At 37.0% G+C, this 20,403-nt stretch overlaps 2 protein-coding genes and 1 pseudogene across 2 annotated transcripts; all 3 read left to right on the plus strand.

The window, feature by feature from the left end:
• Positions 1-7,789: 7,789 nt before the first annotated feature.
• Positions 7,790-8,964, plus strand: LOC122722244 (MLP-like protein 28). Its single transcript, XM_043952440.1, has 3 exons — positions 7,790-7,895; positions 8,473-8,568; positions 8,687-8,964. Exons 1-3 carry the CDS (start codon positions 7,790-7,792, stop codon positions 8,962-8,964), a joined length of 480 nt encoding a protein of 159 aa, XP_043808375.1.
• Positions 8,965-9,919: 955 nt separating this feature from the next.
• Positions 9,920-10,505, plus strand: LOC122722245 (annotated as a pseudogene).
• Positions 10,506-12,750: 2,245 nt separating this feature from the next.
• Positions 12,751-13,537, plus strand: LOC110607618 (MLP-like protein 28). The gene is made up of 2 exons (XM_021746764.2): positions 12,751-12,985; positions 13,069-13,537. Exons 1-2 carry the CDS (start codon positions 12,799-12,801, stop codon positions 13,344-13,346), a joined length of 465 nt encoding a protein of 154 aa, XP_021602456.1. The 5' UTR covers positions 12,751-12,798; the 3' UTR covers positions 13,347-13,537.
• The last annotated feature ends 6,866 nt before the right edge of the window (positions 13,538-20,403 follow it).

Raw genomic sequence — 20,403 nt, forward strand, 5'->3', positions numbered from 1 at the left:
CTAATTTTTTGAAAGTTTTCCATCAATTTTAAATTTATCAATATGTGTTGATAATTAATTATGATACATAAAATCAGAGACCATGATTTTATTCATACATATTGTAATAGACATCATAATTTGGAGGCGGGATTTAGATTCTATTTATTTATAAAAAATAAATTATTGTCTTTAAAAATAATTTAATATTTTTATCAGTAAAATAATTTTTATCAATCATTTCTTTTGAGTATTCTATAAACATAAAAAAAAATTGAAAGATATTTTAGCCGCGTAATTTCCTCTGTGAAATTCATTCAAGCTAGAAGTAGCATAGCACTTTTAGATTATAATATATATTCACATTTTCACTTATTAATTATATATCTATATAAATTAAATATGGGATTTGCTATAATTTAAAATAATATATTATTTATTTATGTATCATATTTATATATTAAAATTTCTATGGAATTTTTCATCAAATAATGCTCAACTCCTCTATGTGTTATGGCACCCTCTTCGAATAGCTAGAAATACCTAATCTTATTTAAAAAATAAATATTTTATTTAAACTTTAATATAAATATTTTATTTAATTATTAAGATTAACTCGCTTTCATATATGAATTTAAATAATTTAATTAAATTTTAACTAAATTTTAAAATAAATTTAACATTAAAAATGAAATAAAATTATCTTATTATTTCTATTTGTGATAATTGTTTTATCTCACTAAACTTAAATAGAGTTAGAGATGTATCGTATGAAAAAACTTGCTTAAACGTTGAGTTTCAATTAGATTTTTTTAAATAATTTTATTTAGTTAAAGAACTCTATTTAATTACCAATAAAATATATGGAAGGATTTGAGATTTAGGTAAAGAAATATTATAATTCAAGAATTAAACTATTTGATTTATAAATAAAAAAAATATTTTTATTAATTAATTTAAGGACTGAAAAGTTACTTTATTTAAACCATACAATAAATATTTGCCCAACTTTACATAATCTTATCACAAAAAAAAAAAAAAAAATCAATAATTTTAAAACACTTTTTTACAAATATCGTAAGAGATTAAAAGAAATCTTATCACTCATTATTATTGCTCCTTTTCTTTAAATTTTTATTATACTCAAAATATAAAGTATATTTATAAATTTTTTATAAATAATTATCATATAATAATATCCAGAAAAAAATATCACAAAAAACATTTCCCCCAAACATTTGAAAATACACTTTCACAAATATTGTCCCCGATTAAGGAATCCCTCTATATATTTAATTATTTTTATGATTTAATTATTCATATATTAACTTTATTTTGAATATATTTTTATTTATATTTTTATTGAAATATTGAAATATTGAAATATTTATTGATAACCTCCAGATCTTTCCTAGCCCAGGAATAAGGTCGGGTCCAAACGAAGGCCACAGGTCCAAAGCCCATCAGATCATACGCTCGAGAGGCGGCTCGACTTCCGGCAACCCAGGATGATCCGGATCAGATATGAGCACAAGCCCCATAAGGGAGTAGGCTCACTCACTCACCAGCTCTACCCGCATGCTCTCTGGAGAGCATTAAATGGCCGTTACGCATGGAGCAGGTGCCTGACACGCCCGTACGTACGGGCCTGAGTGACAAGGACAGGAAGCACTATATATCGGGGGGTCTTCTCTTGCAAGGGGGATCATCTTCTTTCTTTCCTCCTGCCTAGACTCCATTTTTATTTTCTCTCTGCAACTCTTACCTGGATATACTATTCTTATTCATGAAACCTGACTTGAACGTCGGAGGGTCTCCGCCGGGGCATCCCCGGTAGACCCCTGACTGTCTCCCATTATTTTGCCGGTCCTTTCATCAAATAGAACATGGAGACCCATTTGATAGACCCATCAGGGAGCCCAAAAAGGAATCAGATCCAGATACCAGGGGACGAGGGAGAACCAGATCTATCAAATAGAGAGCCCAGGGAGAGTCAGAGTTATCAAATGGCGCCATCTATGGGAACGAAGGAGATCTTTTCGTCACCGGAGTTCCTAAATCCACCCATTGAGATCCACATGGAGGTATGAAAGTTTATACGAAAAGAAAGCTGGAGATTTATAATAACCCAGCTGAATAGCCTAGCTGAAAAGAAAGACCCAGCTGGTTCAAGAATATCTTGACAGTCTTTTAATCTTCATTTTCCTGCCCTCGTTGTTTATTTTAACATTTATTAAATTTTATTACTACTAACTTTTTCTTTGAGATCTGACGAGGTGAAACTTCAGATCGAAATGCTTGTTTATGAATATAGATTTTAATTTTTTCTATAAAAAGAAAAAAGAATCAATGATATATATATTTTGTGAGTTGGCTGTGTATATATTGCCGAGGAGAAGGGGCAGATCGGCTGTAAAATCCCAGTTTAGCAAGTTAGAAAGAAGATTAATAAATAAAAAATAGGCGAGGTAGGACTAACATTTCAGGTCGGATGGGCATGAGGTCGGAAGGGACACGATTCAGGGCCATCCAACTTGGATGCAGAGCAGCGCCCCTCAAGTATCGGGCAATCTGGAGACAATCGAAAATGATCAAATACCCAGGCAGGTCAAAGTGGATAAGCTCGGACTCGGTATGTCGTCCAGCTCGAAGACAAGGTGAACTGAGATACCCAGGTCGGCATGGTCGGCATTAGTCCGTCTGACTGTCGAGAGAACGACAGACACGACAGACTGATCAAGCACCACTAGTAGGACCGTTAATAGTTTCGCTGGTCGGAGTAGCAGAACTGAAAAGAGCTCGATTAATCCAATAATCACAGTATTGTGAGTGAAGGCACGTCGGCTTGAGAAGGAATAACTGGTGGAATTTCACTAAAATCAAAAACATCGTTAAGATATTACACGTTGAAGTCGGACCCGTGCGCGAAATTAGATCCGTACTCGAGATCGTGCTCGAGATCGGAGCCCTGTTTGAGGAAAAGAACATAGTAAAATTGCCTGGTTACAGAGGGGAAAGCGTGAGTGGAGATGCTTTCAACAAGAAGTCAAGAATTCTTAACCCGCACAGGATGGTCAGGGCTCACGGCCAATCAGCAACAACTTTTCTTTTTTCTTCTTTTTCATCATTGTTTGGAAAATCTATTGTTTGAAAGAGTGAAAATTGGGAATCTACCGCTTTGGGTTCACGATGACAGTGACCTCATGCCCAATGAACGGCGTCGGGACGGCTGGCGCTGGAAGGTGACAATCCAATGTCGCGTCCAGTCATTGGTATCACCGGCGAAGCCCGAAGCCATGCGTCGTAACAGCCGGGAAAGCTCGGTTGTCTCAAGGACGGGGGAAGACAACTACGGGAGATCGCGAGGTCTCTTGCGATGCCTTCGACTTCATACGCGCCGGCAGCGGAAAGGAAAGCAGGCGAAGCGCAAATGTTGCTCTGTCATTGGCAATCCGGGCTGGCGACAGCAGCGGGTCGGCTGTGCAGGCACTTGGGTGGAGATCGGCATCTGCTAAGGAAGAAGGAAAGAGAAGAGACACTTGAAAAAGTCAACATGGGCAATTGCTTTGGGTCTCCCTCTAGCTCCTCTTTCACCACCACCAATCCTCTCACCCCAGGGTCATCAAATAACACCACTACCACCAGCAATTTCTCAGCCTCAAGCAGCAGTGCAGGTAAGAGTCAATTCTCTGCTGCGGTAAGTGAAGTGAATGATAAGCCAAATCCAAACGGCCAAATTTTGGAAGCACCAAACTTGAAGGAGTTCACCTTTGCTGATTGGATGAGTGCCACAAAGAATTTCAAGCCAGACACTTTGTGGGGTCAAGGTGGTTTTGGTAAAGTTTACAAAGGATGAATAGATGAAAAGACTTTTACACCCTCCAAAACTGGCATTGGAATGGTGGTTGCTATCAAGAAATTAAACTAAGAAAGTATGCAAGGGCTTCAAGAGTGGCAGGTAATGATTTTTAATTTCAGTTATACTATTATCCTTAAAAAGAAAAAGGAAAATATTAAAAATAACAATTAATTATCCTGCTTATAGAGAGACCGTCATAATTTGCCATCTAGAATAATTTACATTCAATGTCATTATAAATGATTTTCTAAAACTAGCGTACCCACAATTCACTCCTACTGCAAGCAATTAATTACTATCAATCATTACAACTGGATCAAAATCGAGAGTTTTTTGCACTGCTTTCACTATATTTCTCGTTTTGCAGTTATTATTAATTACAGAATTATAAAGTGTAAATAATACTTATACTTTTCACAATATTTTACATGTTCAAGCATAGTATTTTATAAATTGTTCATCTGAAGTATGAAACTAAGTAACATGTGCGACATATTATTTATTGATGAATATTATTGAATTAACAATGAGTCTTCTCGTTATATACGTTCTGTGCAAGCTCTTATTTTGCAGAAAAATTCAGAAAAAAGAGTAAGGCCAAAAAGCCTTAATCTTACGCAAGACCTCAGTGAGGTAGGTGGCTGGGCTCCCAAAAGGCCCCCGGCACCACAAAACCGGCTGAGATGATGAAGCGACAGTAAGGCCAATGAGCCTGAATCCCATGCAAGGCTAAAGAGCCTGGAAGCGACAGTAAGGCCAATGAGCCTGAATCCCATGCAAGGCTAAAGAGCCTGGAAGCTACAGTAAGGCCAAAGAGCCCGAATCTTGTGAAAAACCTCAAGAAGGTATAAGGCCGGCGGATCTCAAAGATCTCCCGGAGTAAAAACGGCCGGTGAGGATCTTAAAAGACCTCCCGGAGCATGAAGACCAGGATCCCCTAGAACTCTCGGGAAAACAAAGAAGACCAGGATCCCCTAGAACTCCCGGGTAAACAAAGAAGACCGGGATCCCCTAGAACTCCCGGGAAAACAAAGAAGACCGGAATCCCCAGAACTCCCGGGAAAACAAAACAAAGATCACAGCGGATTCAATAGAAGACCTCAATGAGGTCCTGGCAAAAGAAGACCTCACTGAGGTCCTGGCAAAAGAAGACCTCACTGAGGTCCTGGCAAAGAAGACCTCACTGAGGTCCTGGCAAAAGAAGACCTCACTGAGGTCCTGGCATGAGAAGACCTCAATGAGGTCCTGGCAAAGAAGACCTCAATGAGGTCCTGGCAAAAGAAGACCTCACTGAGGTCCTGGCAAAAGAAGACCTCACTGAGAAGACCTCAATGAGGTCCAGGCAAAAGAAGACCTCACTGAGAAGACCTTAATGAGGTCCTGACAAAAGAAGACCTTAATGAGGTCCTGGCAAAGAAGACCTCAATGAGGTCCTGGCAAAAGAAGACCTCAATGAGGTCCAGGCAAAAGAAGACCTCACTGAGAAGACCTCAATGAGGTCCTGGCAAAAGAAGACCTCAATGAGGTCCATGCAAAAGAAGACCTCACTGAGAAGACCTCAATGAGGTCCTAGCAAAAGAAGACCTCACTGAGGTCCTGGCATGAGAAGACCTCAATGAGGTCCTGGCAAAGAAGACCTCACTGAGAAGACCTCAATAAGGTCCTAGCAAAGAAGACCTCAATGAGGTCCTAGCAAAAGAAGACCTCAATGAGGTCCAGGCAAAAGAAGACCTCACTAAGAAGACCTCAATGAGGTCCTGGCAAAAGAAGACCTCACTGAGAAGACCTCAATAAGGCAGAAGACCTCAGAAGACCTCACTGAGGCAGAAGACCTCACTGAGGCAGAAGACCTCAATGAGGCAGCAGACCTCAGAAGACCTCACTGAGGCAGAAGACCTCAATGAGGCAGAAGACCTCACTGAGGCAGAAGACCTCAGAAGACCTCACTGAGGTAGAAGACCTCACTGAGGCAGAAGACCTTACTGAGGCAGAAGACCTCAATGAGGCAGAAGACCTCACTGAGGCAGAAGACCTTACTGAGGCAGAAGACCTCAATGAGGCAAAAGACCTCACTGAGGCAGAAGACCTCAGAAGACCTCACTGAGGTAGAAGACCTCAATGAGGCAGAAGACCTCAGAAGACCTCACTGAGGCAGAAGACCTCAAAAGACCTCACTGAGGCAGAAGACCTCAATGAGGCAGAAGACCTCACTGAGGCAGAAGACCTCAATGAGGCAGAAGACCTCAGAAGACCTCACTGAGGCAGAAGACCTCACTGAGGCAGAAGACCTCACTGAGGCAGAAGACCTCAATGAGGCAGAAGACCTCAATGAGGCAGAAGACCTCACTGAGGTAGAAGACCTCAGAAGACCTCAATGGGGCAGAAGACCTCACTAAGGCAGAAGACCTCACTGAGGCAGAAGACCTCACTGAGAGGTAGAAGACCTCACTGAGGTAGAAGACCGCACTGAGGTAGAAGACCGGCGAAGATCTCAAAGATCTCCCGGAGCAAAAATGGCCGGAATCCCCAAGATCATCCGGTGCTACAAGCAAAAACAACTCATAAGAACATAGTTCTGATCTCACATAAAAGATTGGGGCACGGGACCATAAATGAAAAGCTAAACTCCGACCTCCCAAAGGAGCTCGAGTCATCAGGTAGAGAGACTTTAATCTCACATAACAGCCAAAAGTGTCAAAACACCATGACGATCTCAAGAAAATGAGCTAGGTACTGGTAAACACAATAGGCAGCCCGAATATGGCTCAACAAGAGAGTAAGAAATTAAGTTCGACTTCACAAAAGAGCTCGGGGCACCAAAGTAAAGAAAGTGAAATTCCAAACTTCAGAGCTCGCGATATAGACACCATCACAGGCTATAGGCACAAAAGCCTAAGCGAAAAGCAAAGAACCGAGCTCCCAGCTCAGATGAACTCGCAACAGGAAAACACTCAAGTAGAATAAAGCTAAATACAGAAGAAATAACAGAGAACCGAGCTCCCTCTACGAAAAGGCCCCCAAATGCAGGAACGCATAAAAGGATAAACGAAGGCGAAGGACCATGCTCACATCTCGGATTAACTCACAATAAATAGACATTCAGCAAGAATAACCCAGGAAGAGGAAAACAACAAAAGAATGAGTACTCTATCCCAGTGGAGCTCACAACTCAAACCACACCGACTACCAGAAAGTTATCTCAAGAGGAACAAGGTATTATATTCCTGAGCTCGCAACAATGACGAGATCGTGAGCCAAAAACAGAAATGCCCTCATGAGAATAAGAAAAACTCGCAAGTCAGAAGCTTAACCAGACTCCGAACTCTTAGCCCGGATCGGTTCGACCAGTAAAGACCCAGTAGAGCCGGCATGGTCATTAGTGGAGCCTAAGTATTTACCCCCTCACCAGTCATGGAATAACTGCTGAGGAGGTAAAGGGGCAATTGATAACCTCCATATCTTTCCTAGCCCAGGAATAAGGTCGGGTCCAAAAGAAGGCCACAGGTCCAAAGCCCATCAGATCATACGCTCGAAAGGCGGCTCGACTTCACGAGCCTGGGCCGGCAACCCAGGATGATCCGGATCAGATATGAGCACAAGCCCCATAAGGGAGTAGGCCCACTCACTCATCAGCTCTACCCGCATGCTCTCTGGAGAGCATTAAATGGCCGTTACGCATGGAGCAGGTGCCTGACACGCCCGTACGTACGGGCCTGAGTGACAAGGATAGGAAGCACTATATATCGGGGGGTCTTCTCTTGCAAGGGGGATCATCTTCTTTCTTTCCTCCTGCCTGGACTCCATTTTTATTTTCTCTCTGCAACTCTTGCCTGGATATACTATTCTTATTCATGAAACCTGACTTGAACGTCGGAGGGTCTCCGCCGGGGCATCCCCGGTAGACCCCTGACTGTCTCCCCTTATTTTGCAGGTCCTTTCATCAAATAGAACATGGAGACCCATTTGATAGACCCATCAGGGAGCCCAAAAAGGAATCAGATCCAGATACCAGGGGACGAGGGAGAACCAGATCTATCAAATAGGGAGCCCAGGGAGAGTCAGAGTTATCATTTATAATTTCAAATTAGTTTATAAGTATTTATATTATCATTTTAATTTATTTTCTATTATTTAACTATTTAAATTATTAAACTTACATAAATTATTATCATTCTCTTTTTTAAATAATTTTAAAATTAATTTTTCATTGCAAATGAAATTTAATTTATTATTTAATGAAATGTCAACTATATTACATCTTATTTTTCCTCTATCTTCTTGCCTTTTCCTTAACCAATATTTTAGGATACATTACCTTAATAATAATAATAATAATTTTAATGAAAGAAAATTATTTAAGGCATTTGCAATATTTTTCATCCCATAATACACATTCTAATTGAAATCACTCAAAATAGTCACAGCTTAATAATTGAGTAGGAAAATATCTCAAATGACAATTAGGCTCATGCCACTTCTATATATAGAAAGCAATGCCAAAGGACTTCATGCATCATTAGATTCATCAGTGATCATAAGCATCACCAGAAACTCACTCTGTATCTTTCTTTTTTCAAAAACTAAAAATGACACTATGGGGCAAATTAGAGATACATTTTTGGATTGATGCGCAGATCAGTTTCATGATGTCTTCAGTTCCCGACCATACCTTATACCCAATATGTCCCCTCACAAAATTCTTGGTGTTGATCTTCTTGAAGGTGAATGGGGTAAGGAAGGCTCTATTATCTGCTGAAAATATTTCTATGGTAAGCGTTTAATCTTTTTCAATTGTAATTTTCTTTTTTTAAAAAAAAATTATTAATCAAGTATAAAAATGAAAAACAGATGGGTCTGTTACCGTGGCTAAGGATCTAATTGAAACCATAGATAATGTGCATTTGTTAACCGTCTTCAAAGTGATCGAAGGAGATGTTTTAAAGGAATATAAGAGTTTCAAGTTGACCGTTCAAGCTACACCTAAAGGAGAGGGCAGTGTGGTACGTTGGACCTTAGAATATGAGAAGATCCATGAGAATATACGAGATCCTTACTCCTTGCTAGAGTTTATTGTCCAATTTAGTAAGGATGTTTCTGCTCATCTCGTGAAATATCCGAAGAAATGATCATGAACATGTTATGCTTTAATATGTGATTTGCATAATAATTAAATAAGTGCTCTATAATGAAGCACCAATAAGACACTTATTTGTGTATGAACTTATATCTACAATGTATTACATCTTAAAACTATGTTTGTGTTTTTTTTTAATGATTACGCTTCCTTTATTAATATCTATCTAAATTTTTAATGTCCGATTGATGTTGATTCAACTTGATTTAAATCTATTTTTTTAATTTTTTATTATAAAAAATTAAAAATTCAAAGCGAACTCTTACAACTTAAAATTTAACATAGAATGAAAAATACTCATGAAAACTTATCGACATAAATTATGATATTCATATCCAGAAATCTCTTCACCGGCCGTTTTCTTTGTTTCAAACAATGATTAGTAGCATCAAATCTAATTTTCCTAGAATTTTCAATCAATTTTAAGTTTATCAAGATATATTGAAAAATAATTAAGTATGATACGTAAAATTAGAAGACTATGATCTTATGAAGGCACACTGATATATATCATAATTTAGAGGATGTAGCTTTTGTTTGTTTATAAAGAATAAAATTTTTAAAAATATTTATTATGAAAAATATTTTTTAAGAATAAAAATAATTTTAAGAAAATTTTTATTTATTATTTCTATTAATATAAAAAAAATAAAATTATGCAGCAATCGCACAGATATATATATATATATATATTGTTTAAAATAAAAGAAGAAAATATAAATTTATTTTTATTAGAATGAGATATATAATTATTTATATAAGGCATTGTAACATTTTCCATCCCATAACACAAAACCTAATTGAAATCACTCACAATAGTCAATGCAACTAAGCATATATATGGCAACTAAGCTTATGCAACTTCTATATAAGGAAAGCAATGCCAAAGCAGCATAAGCATTACCAAAAACTCTCTCTCCACGTCTCCTTTTTCTTGAAAAGCAAAAATGACGCTATTGGGCAAATTGGAGGCAGATGTTGAGATCAATGCTCCAGCAGATCAATTTCACGATGTCTTTAGTTGCAGACCACACCATGTATCCAATATGAATCCCAATAAAATTGATAGTTGTGATCTCCATGAAGGTGAATGGGTAAGGAGTGCACTGTCGTTTGCTGGAATTATTCTCGTAATAAGCCTTAAATCTTCTATTGAAACTTTCTTTAACTTTTATTTTAGTTTTTTTTTAAATTTTAAGAATTATTAACTAAGTATTAAAATGAAAAACAGATAGATCTCGTAAAATAGTTAAAGAGATAATTGAAATCATACATGATGTGAACTTGTCAACCACCTTCAAAGTGATTGAAGGAGATCTATTGAAGGAGTACAAAAGTTTCAAGTTAATCATTCAAGCTACACCCAAAGATGAGGGAAGTTAGGTGCATTGAACTTTGAAATATGAAAAAATTCATAAGAATATATCAGATCCTAATACATTACTGGAACTACTTATCCACTTAAGCAAAGATGTTTGCTGCTCATCTCGTGGAATATCAAAAGAAATTATCATAGATTATGTTATGTCATAATACGTGATATTTCATGTAATAATTAAATAAGTACTCTATAATGATGCACAAGTGGCTAGAACATTTTGTTGCAGAAAAATTTGCCTAAAATCTATATCATGTGTTTGTGTTACTTCAATATCAAAATGTCTAGTAATATTTATATATCAATCTAAATATTTGATTTATAGTCGTTGCTCATATTAACTACTTTAAACTCATTTCTTCAATTTATTATTGAAAAAATATATATATTCAAATTTTGACGAGCAGAAAATAAATTACATTGTCAAAAACAAACTCTTAACAGCTCAAAATTTAATATAAAATAAATAAAAACCTCATGAAAACTTATCGGTATGAACTATTATATTTATATTTAGGGATATCTTTCTCCAAACATTGAATAATCAATTAGCATCGATCAATCCAATTTTTCTGAGTTTTTCGATAGATTTTAAGTTTTCTTAAGGTAATTGATAATTAATTGAAAAGTTATTTATTTAAATCGTACAATCGATCAATATTTGCCCATAACTTTACATCATCTTTTACAACAAAAGAAGAAAAACAATGGAGATTTCACATTTATTTGCTCCCAATAAAATATTGTGTGTGATCTTATCACCTGCTATTATTACCCATTTCGTTAAAATTTTTATTCTACTCCTCAAAATAAAAGTATATTACAAAATTCTTTTAAAATAATTATATATTATATTCATATTAATTCAAGTCGGTATACTTCCCTACATACACTTAACTTAAAATCTAAAATATTAGTAAAAAAATCTAGAAGAAAAACATAATTTTTTGCCTCATCATATTGTCTCCACTCAATAATTGAATCCCTCAATTAGTCTAATCTCTTTGAATTTTTGGATCAAACTTTAGACTAAACGTATATATTTAATAATTTAATATCTATATTTTAACTCTATTATTATATGTCTTTTAATTTGATAAAATTATAAAATAGAGATTAAGTCATTTACTTTTTAAAAAAAAAATTAACAGCATAAAGTAAGGATTAAACTGTTAATTTTAAAATCTTATGCGGTTATATATTAATTTTGACCTAATTATTTTATAACAATTAATTGCAATGGTCTCATCCGTAGGAAATTCGTAATTAATATATTTTATTTATTTTTATATATTTATTGTGTGTTGAGTATATTATAATAGGGTCCAACATGCAAGTAATAATTCAAAATTTTATTATTTTGTCCCAATAAAGGGTTAATAATTGCATGTATAGAAGATTTACTCCAAATGGAAATAAGATTTTTTTTTCGATGGAATTTTTTTTTTTTTTTTTTTTTACATCGCAGGGAATAAAATTACAATTAAGCAATTAGGCCTTTCAAAGAATAGGCCTATTAATCTGAAGGCAATATTTCTCAAAAAGACAAATTTGCAACAATATCAATAAAAGTGTTTGTAAACGTGGTGATATTATATAATATTAGCCTAAAATAAGTTATGAGTTGTCACCATAAAATATGGATCACGTGGTAAAATTTAATAAGTGGAAAATGTTATCTTAATACAGGAGAAGACCCAAATACTTTAACACATAGACTACCGTCAAGACTCGCCCTCTCCAGATAGGCCGAGTCTTGATACAGAGTTACCGTTATTAGACACATTCTTATTTTGCTAGAGATTGTGGGATTATTAATCTAATTAGCTGACGATATCCATTATCGAGCAGTCGGCCACATTATTGTCGAATTTTCAGGAAACACTATATTTATCTTCATCCCCTTACAGTATAGAAGGAGAATGATTTCAGAGGAAATATATGCTATCTTTAATACTATTCAAACTCTAGGTAATCTTTTACATTCCCTCTATTCTTCTAAACACTGACTTCAGCATTGAATAGACTGTCGTGGACCCACCAGCACCTCACGTTTCCTCTCTTATAGGTTCTAGCCAATTACAGTTTAGTTCCATTTCGGTTAGGTCATCAATTCAATCTTAGCAACATCATTTAGTTTCATTACCGGGAAAGATCCATTAAACTCGCTCCTGGATCACGTCCAGTTTCCTACCGTCGTTCCTCACTCAAAATGGCCGAAAATTATTTAAGGCATTTGTAATATTTTTCATCTCATAATACACATTCAATTAATTACTCAGCATAGTCACATCTGCATAATTGAGTATGAAAATATTTCTATAATATTAAAATAAATATATATAAAAAAAGCTTCTATATATAGAAAGCAATGCCAAAGGAATTCATTAGTGATCATAAGCATCACCAGAAACTCACTCTGTATCTTTCTTTTTTCAAAAGCTAAAAATGACACTATGGGGCAAATTAGAGGCACAATTTGGGATCAATGCTCCTACAGATCAGTTTCATGAAGTCTTCAGTTGTCGACCACACCATATATCCAATATGTCCCCTCAGAATATTCAAGGTTGTGATCTTCATGAAGGTGAATGGGGTAAGGAAGGCGCTATTGTTTGCTGGAAATATTTCCATGGTACGCGTTTAATCTTTTCCAATTGTATTTTTCTTTTTTTTTTTTTTCTAAAAATTATTAATAAGTATAAAAATGAAAAACAGATGGGTCTGCTAAAGTGGCTAAGCAAGTAATTGAAACCATAGATGATGTGAATTTGTTAACCGTCTTTAAAATGATCGATGGAGATTTGTTGAAGGAATATAAGAGTTTCAAGTTTACCGTTCAAGTTACGCCTAAGGGAGAGGGCGGTGTGGTGCGCTGGACCTTAGAATATGAGAAGCTCCATGAGAATATACGAGATCCTTACTCCTTGCTAGAGTTTATGGTCCAATTTAGTAAGGATGTTTCTGCTCATCTCGTAAAATGTCAGAAGAAATGATCATGGAACATGTTATGCTCTAATATGTGGTTTGCATAATAATTAAATAAGTGCTCTATAATGAAGCACCAATGACAATGCATCTTTGCATATGAACTTGTATCTATAATGCATATGAACTTGTATCAGTAACGTTTTAAATCCTAAAACTATGTTTGTGTGTTTTTTAATAATTACGCTTCTTTTATCAATATCTATCTAAATTTTTAATATCCAATCGATGGTTATGGACTTGATTTAAATTTATTTCTTCAACTTTTTATTATAAAAATTAAAAATTTGAATTTTAACAAGTAAAGAAGATATCATATACAAGAGTGAACTCTAGTAACTTAAAATTTAAATACTTATAAAAACTTACCGATATAAACTATGATATTCATATCTAAAAATCTCTTCACCGGTCGTTTTTCAAACGATAATTAATAACATTGATCAAATCTAATTTTTCTAGGATTTTCAATCAATTTTAAGTTTATCAAGATGTATTGAAAAATAATTAAGTATGATATGTAAAATTAGAAGACTATAATTTTATCAAGGCACACCGATATATATCATAATTTAGAGGATATAGCCTCTGTTTATAAAGAATAAATTTTAAAAAAATATTTTCTAAGAATAAAAATAATTTTTTAGAAAATTTTTATTTATTATTTATATTAATATAAAAAAATAAAAATATGCCGTAATCGCCTGTGTATATATATATATTGTTTAAAATAAAAGAAGAAAATGTAAATTTATTTTTCTGAGAATGATATATATAATTATTTAAGGCATAGTAACATTTTCCATCCCATAACACAAACCCTAATTGAAATCACTCACAATAGTCAATGCTTAATAATTGAGTAGGAAAGATCTCTACAATATTAAAAATACATATATGGCAACTAAGCTCATGCCACTTCTATTTAAGGAAACCAAAAACTCTCTCTCCATATCTCCTTTTTCATGAAAAGCAAAAATAAAGCTATTGGGCAAATCGAAGGCAGATATTGAGATCGATGCTCCAGCAGATCAATTTCACTATGTATTTAATTAGTTGCAGACCACACCATATATCCAACATGAGTCCTTATAAAATTCATGGTTGTGATTTTTATGAAGCTGAATGGGTAAGAAAGGCTGTCGTTTATTTGTTGGAATTATTCTCCTGATAAAATATTTAAAATATTAATTTAAGATTTTTCATAAATATTACATTTTATCATTATCATCATATTTTAAAAATAATTTTATTTAAATATTTTTATTAATTATTTTATATGAATTTTTTTAATCCTCTCTATAAGTCTAGATGCACCACAAATTAAACCCTACTCAATGATTGCCCCTTATTTTTTATTTCCAGATTTCGTTTTTTGCCACATCATATTGTCTCCACTCAATAATTGAATCCCTCCATTAGTCTTATCTCTTTGAATTTTTGGATCAAACTTTAGACTGAACGTATATATTTAATAATCTAATATCTATATTTTAACTCTATTATTATATGTCTTTTAATTTGATAAAATTAAAAAAATAGAGATTAAATCATTTACTTTTTTTAAAAGAAAAAAATTTAACAACATAAAGTAAGGATTAAACTGTTAATTTTAAAATTTTGTGGGGTTATATATTAATTTTGACCTAATTATTTTATAACAATTAATTGCAATGGTCTCATCAGGAAATTCGTAATTAATATATTTTATTTATTTTTATATATTTATTGTGTGTTGAGTATATTATAATAGGTCCAACATGCAAGTAATAATTCAAATTTTGAAAAATGTGATCTATTATTTTGTCCCAATATAGGGTTAATAATTGCATGCATAGAAGATTTACTCCAAACAGAAATAAGATATTTTTCCATGAAATTTTTTTTTTCTTTTTACATTGCAGAGAAAAAAATTACAATTAAGCAATTAGGCCTTTCGGAGAATAGGCCTATTAATCTGAAGGCAATATTTCTAAAAATACGAATTTGCAATAATATCTATAAAAGTGTTTATGAACGTGGTGATGTTACGTGGTAAAATTTAATAAGTGAAAAACGTTGTCGCATTATAGGAGGAGATTCGAATATTTTAACACACAGACTACCGTCAAGACTCGCCCTCTCCGAATAGACTAAATCTTGATACAGAGTTACCGTTGTTAGGCACATTTCTATTTTGCCAAAGATCGTGGGATTACTAATCTAATTAGCTGATGATATCTATTATCGACCAGTCGGTCACATTATTGCCGAATTTTCAGGAAACACTATATTTATCTTCATCCCCTTACAATATAAAAAGAGAACGATTTCAGAGAAAATGTATACTATCTCTAATACTATTCAAGCTCTAAGTAATCCTTCACATTCCCTCTGTTCTTCTAAACACTCACTTCAGTATCGGATAGACTGTCGTGGGCACTTACCACCACCTCACGTTTCCTCTCTTGTAGGTTCTAGCTAATAACAATTCAGTTTCATTTCAATTACGTCATCAATCCAATCTTAGCAACATCATTTAGTTCCATTGCCGAGAAAGATCCATTAAACTCGCTCATGGATCACGCCCAGTTTCCTATCGTCTTTCCTCACTCAAAATGGCTGGAAACCCTACATTTGCTGACAATACCATTACCAATGAGGGGATCATCATTTCCTCTATCCGAAATAACCAAGAGAACATGCATCCAGTGATCAATGAAGCAAACCTTAATAATTTGAATAATAAGCAGATACTCCGGTATATCCAAAGATTGCAGGCCACTCTCGGGCAGTATAAGACCCGAGAAGAGGCGTTTAAGATGTACCTCGAAAGAAAAGATGAGGCTTCCGTAAACACCCCCAAAGCCCAGACGGAAGCACCTAAAATGCGGCATAAAGATAAGTGTGAATCTGAAGATAAATCAGATGAGGTTTCAAAAGAAGTGGATTGGAAGTGTAATACCCGGCTAGACTCCAGTATCGGAATTCCTATCGTCCGGTGGAATCTCGAATGTCGAAAAACCTCTAGAAGGGTAAAATCATGTTTTTATGAAATATTTTAATGTATTTGATGGTTTTAAATGAGAAAGCAACTGAGTTTTGAATGAAAAAGACCATGGAGACATTTCCAGGTTCGGCCGCCGAACCTCAAGTTCGGCCGCCGAACATGGGATAGTTTAGGGGGGCGAATTAGGCTTCCGAAAGAGGCCAAGGTTCGGCCGTCGAACCTCATGTTCGGCCGACGAACTTGCATGAGTTTTGGAGGCATCTTAGGCTGCCGAAGGGTGGTCTGGCCAGCCCTATATAAGGACTCTATGGCCGAAGCGGATGAGTTTTCTCCCCATTTTCGGCCAACGGTGAGTCCATGCTCTCCCATGGTCGTTTTTAATGATTTTTCCTCCAATCTTTCAAGTTTTAACAAGTGTTTGCTTGGCTTTTGAAGATTTGTGAACTTAGAGCAAGTTTTGGAGCTTGGAGACTAAAGAGTGGATTTCTCCCCATCTCCAAGTTAGGATCGTCTTCCCTCTTGATCTTCAAGAGGTAAGCTTAGATCCTACCTCTCTTGTATGTTTTAAGCGAGTTTTATGAAGTTTTATGGGGTAGAAATGCTTGTTTAAGTTTTAGTTGAGTTTATGGGTTTATGTTGTGGTTATGAGCAATGTATGTTGTATATGCATGTTTGAGGTGTTGTAGTTGGGGTGTAGGATAGTTTGAGACCCCTATATGCTTGTTGGCTTGAGTTGCTTATTGTAGAATAGGTAAATGCATGATTAAATGGTTTGGGTGGTATTTGTGCACATAGGAGGCTGAGTTCTGCCCTTTGGAAGAACTCAGGTTCAGCAGCCGAAGGAACTTTCGGCCGCTGAACCTGCCTGTGGAGGTCAGCCTTTGGCTGCCGAACCCTGCCCCTAAAAGTGGACTTTCGGCTCTAGAAGGGAGTTTCGGCCGCCGAAGGTGCCGCCGAACATGTATGAGTTTCGTCTCTGGAGAGAACCTTCGGCCGCCGAAGGTGCATGACTTTCGGCTCTGGAGGGACTTTCAGCCGCCGAACCTGCCGCCGAAAGTGCCCTGTCCAGCCTTCTTTTGCATGATTTCTATGATTGTTTTAAGGTATTTTAGGGGGTTTTTGGGGAGTATTTTAGAGCCATGTTCATGTGTATTTGGTCCCTCATTTTAGTCCACCCGTGTAGGTTCGGACCCGAGGAACCGAGGACCCCAGCAGTGAGATAACTGCTCCCGAGTCTTGTCAGAGCTAGCCAGAGGTGAGTGGAATAACTCTATATGTTTCAAAGCCAATAATAGAAGTTTCAGCATGATTCATGCATCATAAATACCATATGATATGTATTAGGTTGTTTGCATTAGAAACCACGAATATGTTGCATTGCATATCTTGATGTTGATGTGGATGGATGTTGAATGACCCATTAGTCCTCAGTACGATGAGATATGATATGTTATGATATGGAAGTCCAGGCGTGCCTGCACTACGCCCCTGGCACAATGTAAGAGAAAGACCAGGTATAGCCTGCACTACGCCCCCGGCACAATTGGATATGCATGATATGTTATGTGTAAGAGAAAGACCAGGTGTGGCCTGCACTACGCCCCTGGCATAATTGGATTATGTAGAGGGCTATTGGTGACAAGTCCATCCTTGATGTGAAATGTTTGTGATGTGATGCATTCCATGATATCATATGTTTTAAATACAATGTTTTATTATTCTGCTCACTGGGCTCTAGTAGTTCACCCCACTCCATTAACCCTAGGTTTGTAGGTACGGGATAGACCAGGAGGTCAGCTAGAGTAAAGTCATGTTTGTGTAATAGATAGCGGTGGACATGATAAATTATTGAAATGTAATGTATTGTTTAGGAATGTAATAAACAGTTTTGAACAGTTATGCAATGTAATGATGTTATTGAGGATTAGAGTTGTGCTTGACCCTAGTTTGTATGTTAATCCCTTTTGATACATGATCTTTCAAATGTAATGGTTTAATGATGTTTTTATGTAACCAAGCTTATTGTATGTGATGTTACCCCATTGGAGCATTTGATGAGGGCTCCAGTGTGGGGATTATGATTATGAGTTGTGCATGCACAGGGTAAGCTTGGGAACTGAAAGAAAAGTTTAATTTTTTTTATATAATTGTGTGATCATGTGTGGGATTTAACAGGTGTACAGGTTGTATGTTAGGCTTGCTACGGGTCCCGGTGGTCTTAAGCCGATCTGGATCCTAGCGCCGGTAGTAGTCCAATTCCCGGGTCGTTACAGATTGGTATCAAAGCACTAGGTTCATATGGTTGGACCTATAGTGTGTCGGGCTCATAGATGTTCTAGAAGGTCAAGCACAATAGAAAAATCATGTCCACTAGGATAGGATGTAGAGTCCTGTCTTGAATGATGATGTGAAATGCCATGATTTTATGCATGTGCATTGATGATATGCTATGTATGTGATGTATGTGATGTGGGTTCATGTGTTTCCACATGAACCATTTGATGCTAATGTTCTATGTGTTGTGTGCTGTTTTTCAGTAAACAAGATGAGAGGAACTCGTTGATCTACACGATTGACTGGAGTACCACCCCAGGACGAGGGCACAGATGCCCGTCCTCCTACATTGCCAAGGGCAATGTCCTGCCAGTCTAGCAGGGAGAGAGCATCAAGAGACCCTAGAAGGTCTTTTGATGTGAGCAGAAGGGAACAGTACAAGGTGGAATGTCGGAAGATGTGGGAGATGGTATGGATGTGGATCAGAGGAGGGACGACAGTCTTGTAGTAAGTATGTCTGAAGAGGGTATGGGGGAGTCTCAAGGAGGCACTCAGGCCTCGGGATTTATTCAGCCACCCCAGTACCCACCCTTTTCACAGAATCCCAGGTATTCGATGGGAGGTACATCAGATTACCCCAGTTTTAACCCTTATCACTCACATGCCCTACCCACCTTTTTACCCACCATACTCATAGTACCCTATGTACCCACCCCCATCTTTCTACCCAGGTCCAGCAAACCCTACCCAGGGGGATGCTGCACCTCCTCCACCACCAGCAGAACCTACTGTCCAAGAAACTCAAATGCCTAAGCCTAGCTCATCTGGAGGGAGCAAGGTCAAGATGACCGATTACATGAAGCTGGATGCTCCCCAGTTTGAAACAGGTGATGACCCGTTTGTGTACCTTGAGAGGGTCAAGATGATTACAGATGAGATAGGAGCTGATGACAGTAGAGTCATTCAGATGGCTGGGTTCACTCTGAAGTGCAAGAAGGCCCGAGAGTGGTTCAAGAACTATGTGAACCCGAGGTTGGATAGCCTATCATGGGAAGAGTTTGCTAATGAGTTTGCTGGATGGGCTTTCCTTGACAGTTCAAGGGAGTTGAAGATGATTGAATTTGAGCAGTTGAGGCAGACGGAGGAAATGAGTGTGGATGAGTATACAGACAGGTTCTTGGAGCTGTTGCCGTTTGCTGGACAAAATCTTGACACAGACCAGAAGAAGTCAAGAAGGTATATCATGAAGCTTCATTCTAGGTATTCCTCATTGATCCAGTTAGAAAAGAGGAACAGTTTCCATGCCATAGTGGATATGGCTCGGAGGATGGAGGCTAGTGCCATAATCGAGGGAAGAGTTAAGCAGTCAGTGGCACAGTCTTCTGGTTCCAAGACCCCAGGTGGGGGAAAGTTGGATCCTTCTTCCTTGAGTTCAGCAGCTTCAGGCAGTAAGAAGTGGGACAGAGGCTCCCGGAAGTCCAAGAAGAACAAGTTCTGGAGCAAGATCAAGTCAGGTCTGGGATTAGAAAGTGGCTCGAGCTCAGGTGCAGATAATGCAGTATGCATGAAGTGTGGGAAGCCGCACAAGGGAGTATGTCGGTTTGGGATGACAGCCTGCTTCAGATGTGGGCAAGAAGGACACATGGCACGGGAGTGTCCTAGAGCAGCTTTTGTGACACAGTCTCAGCAGACAGCTTCTGGTAGTGTGGCTCAGCCATCAGCTCCAGCCGTGACTCAGGCTAGTGGCAGAGGTCGAGGGAGAGGGGTAGCCTCTTCTTCAGCGGGTTTCAGGGGTGAAGGTC

Source organism: Manihot esculenta, chromosome 17 (genome assembly GCF_001659605.2).
Source record: "Manihot esculenta cultivar AM560-2 chromosome 17, M.esculenta_v8, whole genome shotgun sequence".
In the NCBI taxonomy this organism is placed as follows: domain Eukaryota; kingdom Viridiplantae; phylum Streptophyta; class Magnoliopsida; order Malpighiales; family Euphorbiaceae; genus Manihot; species Manihot esculenta.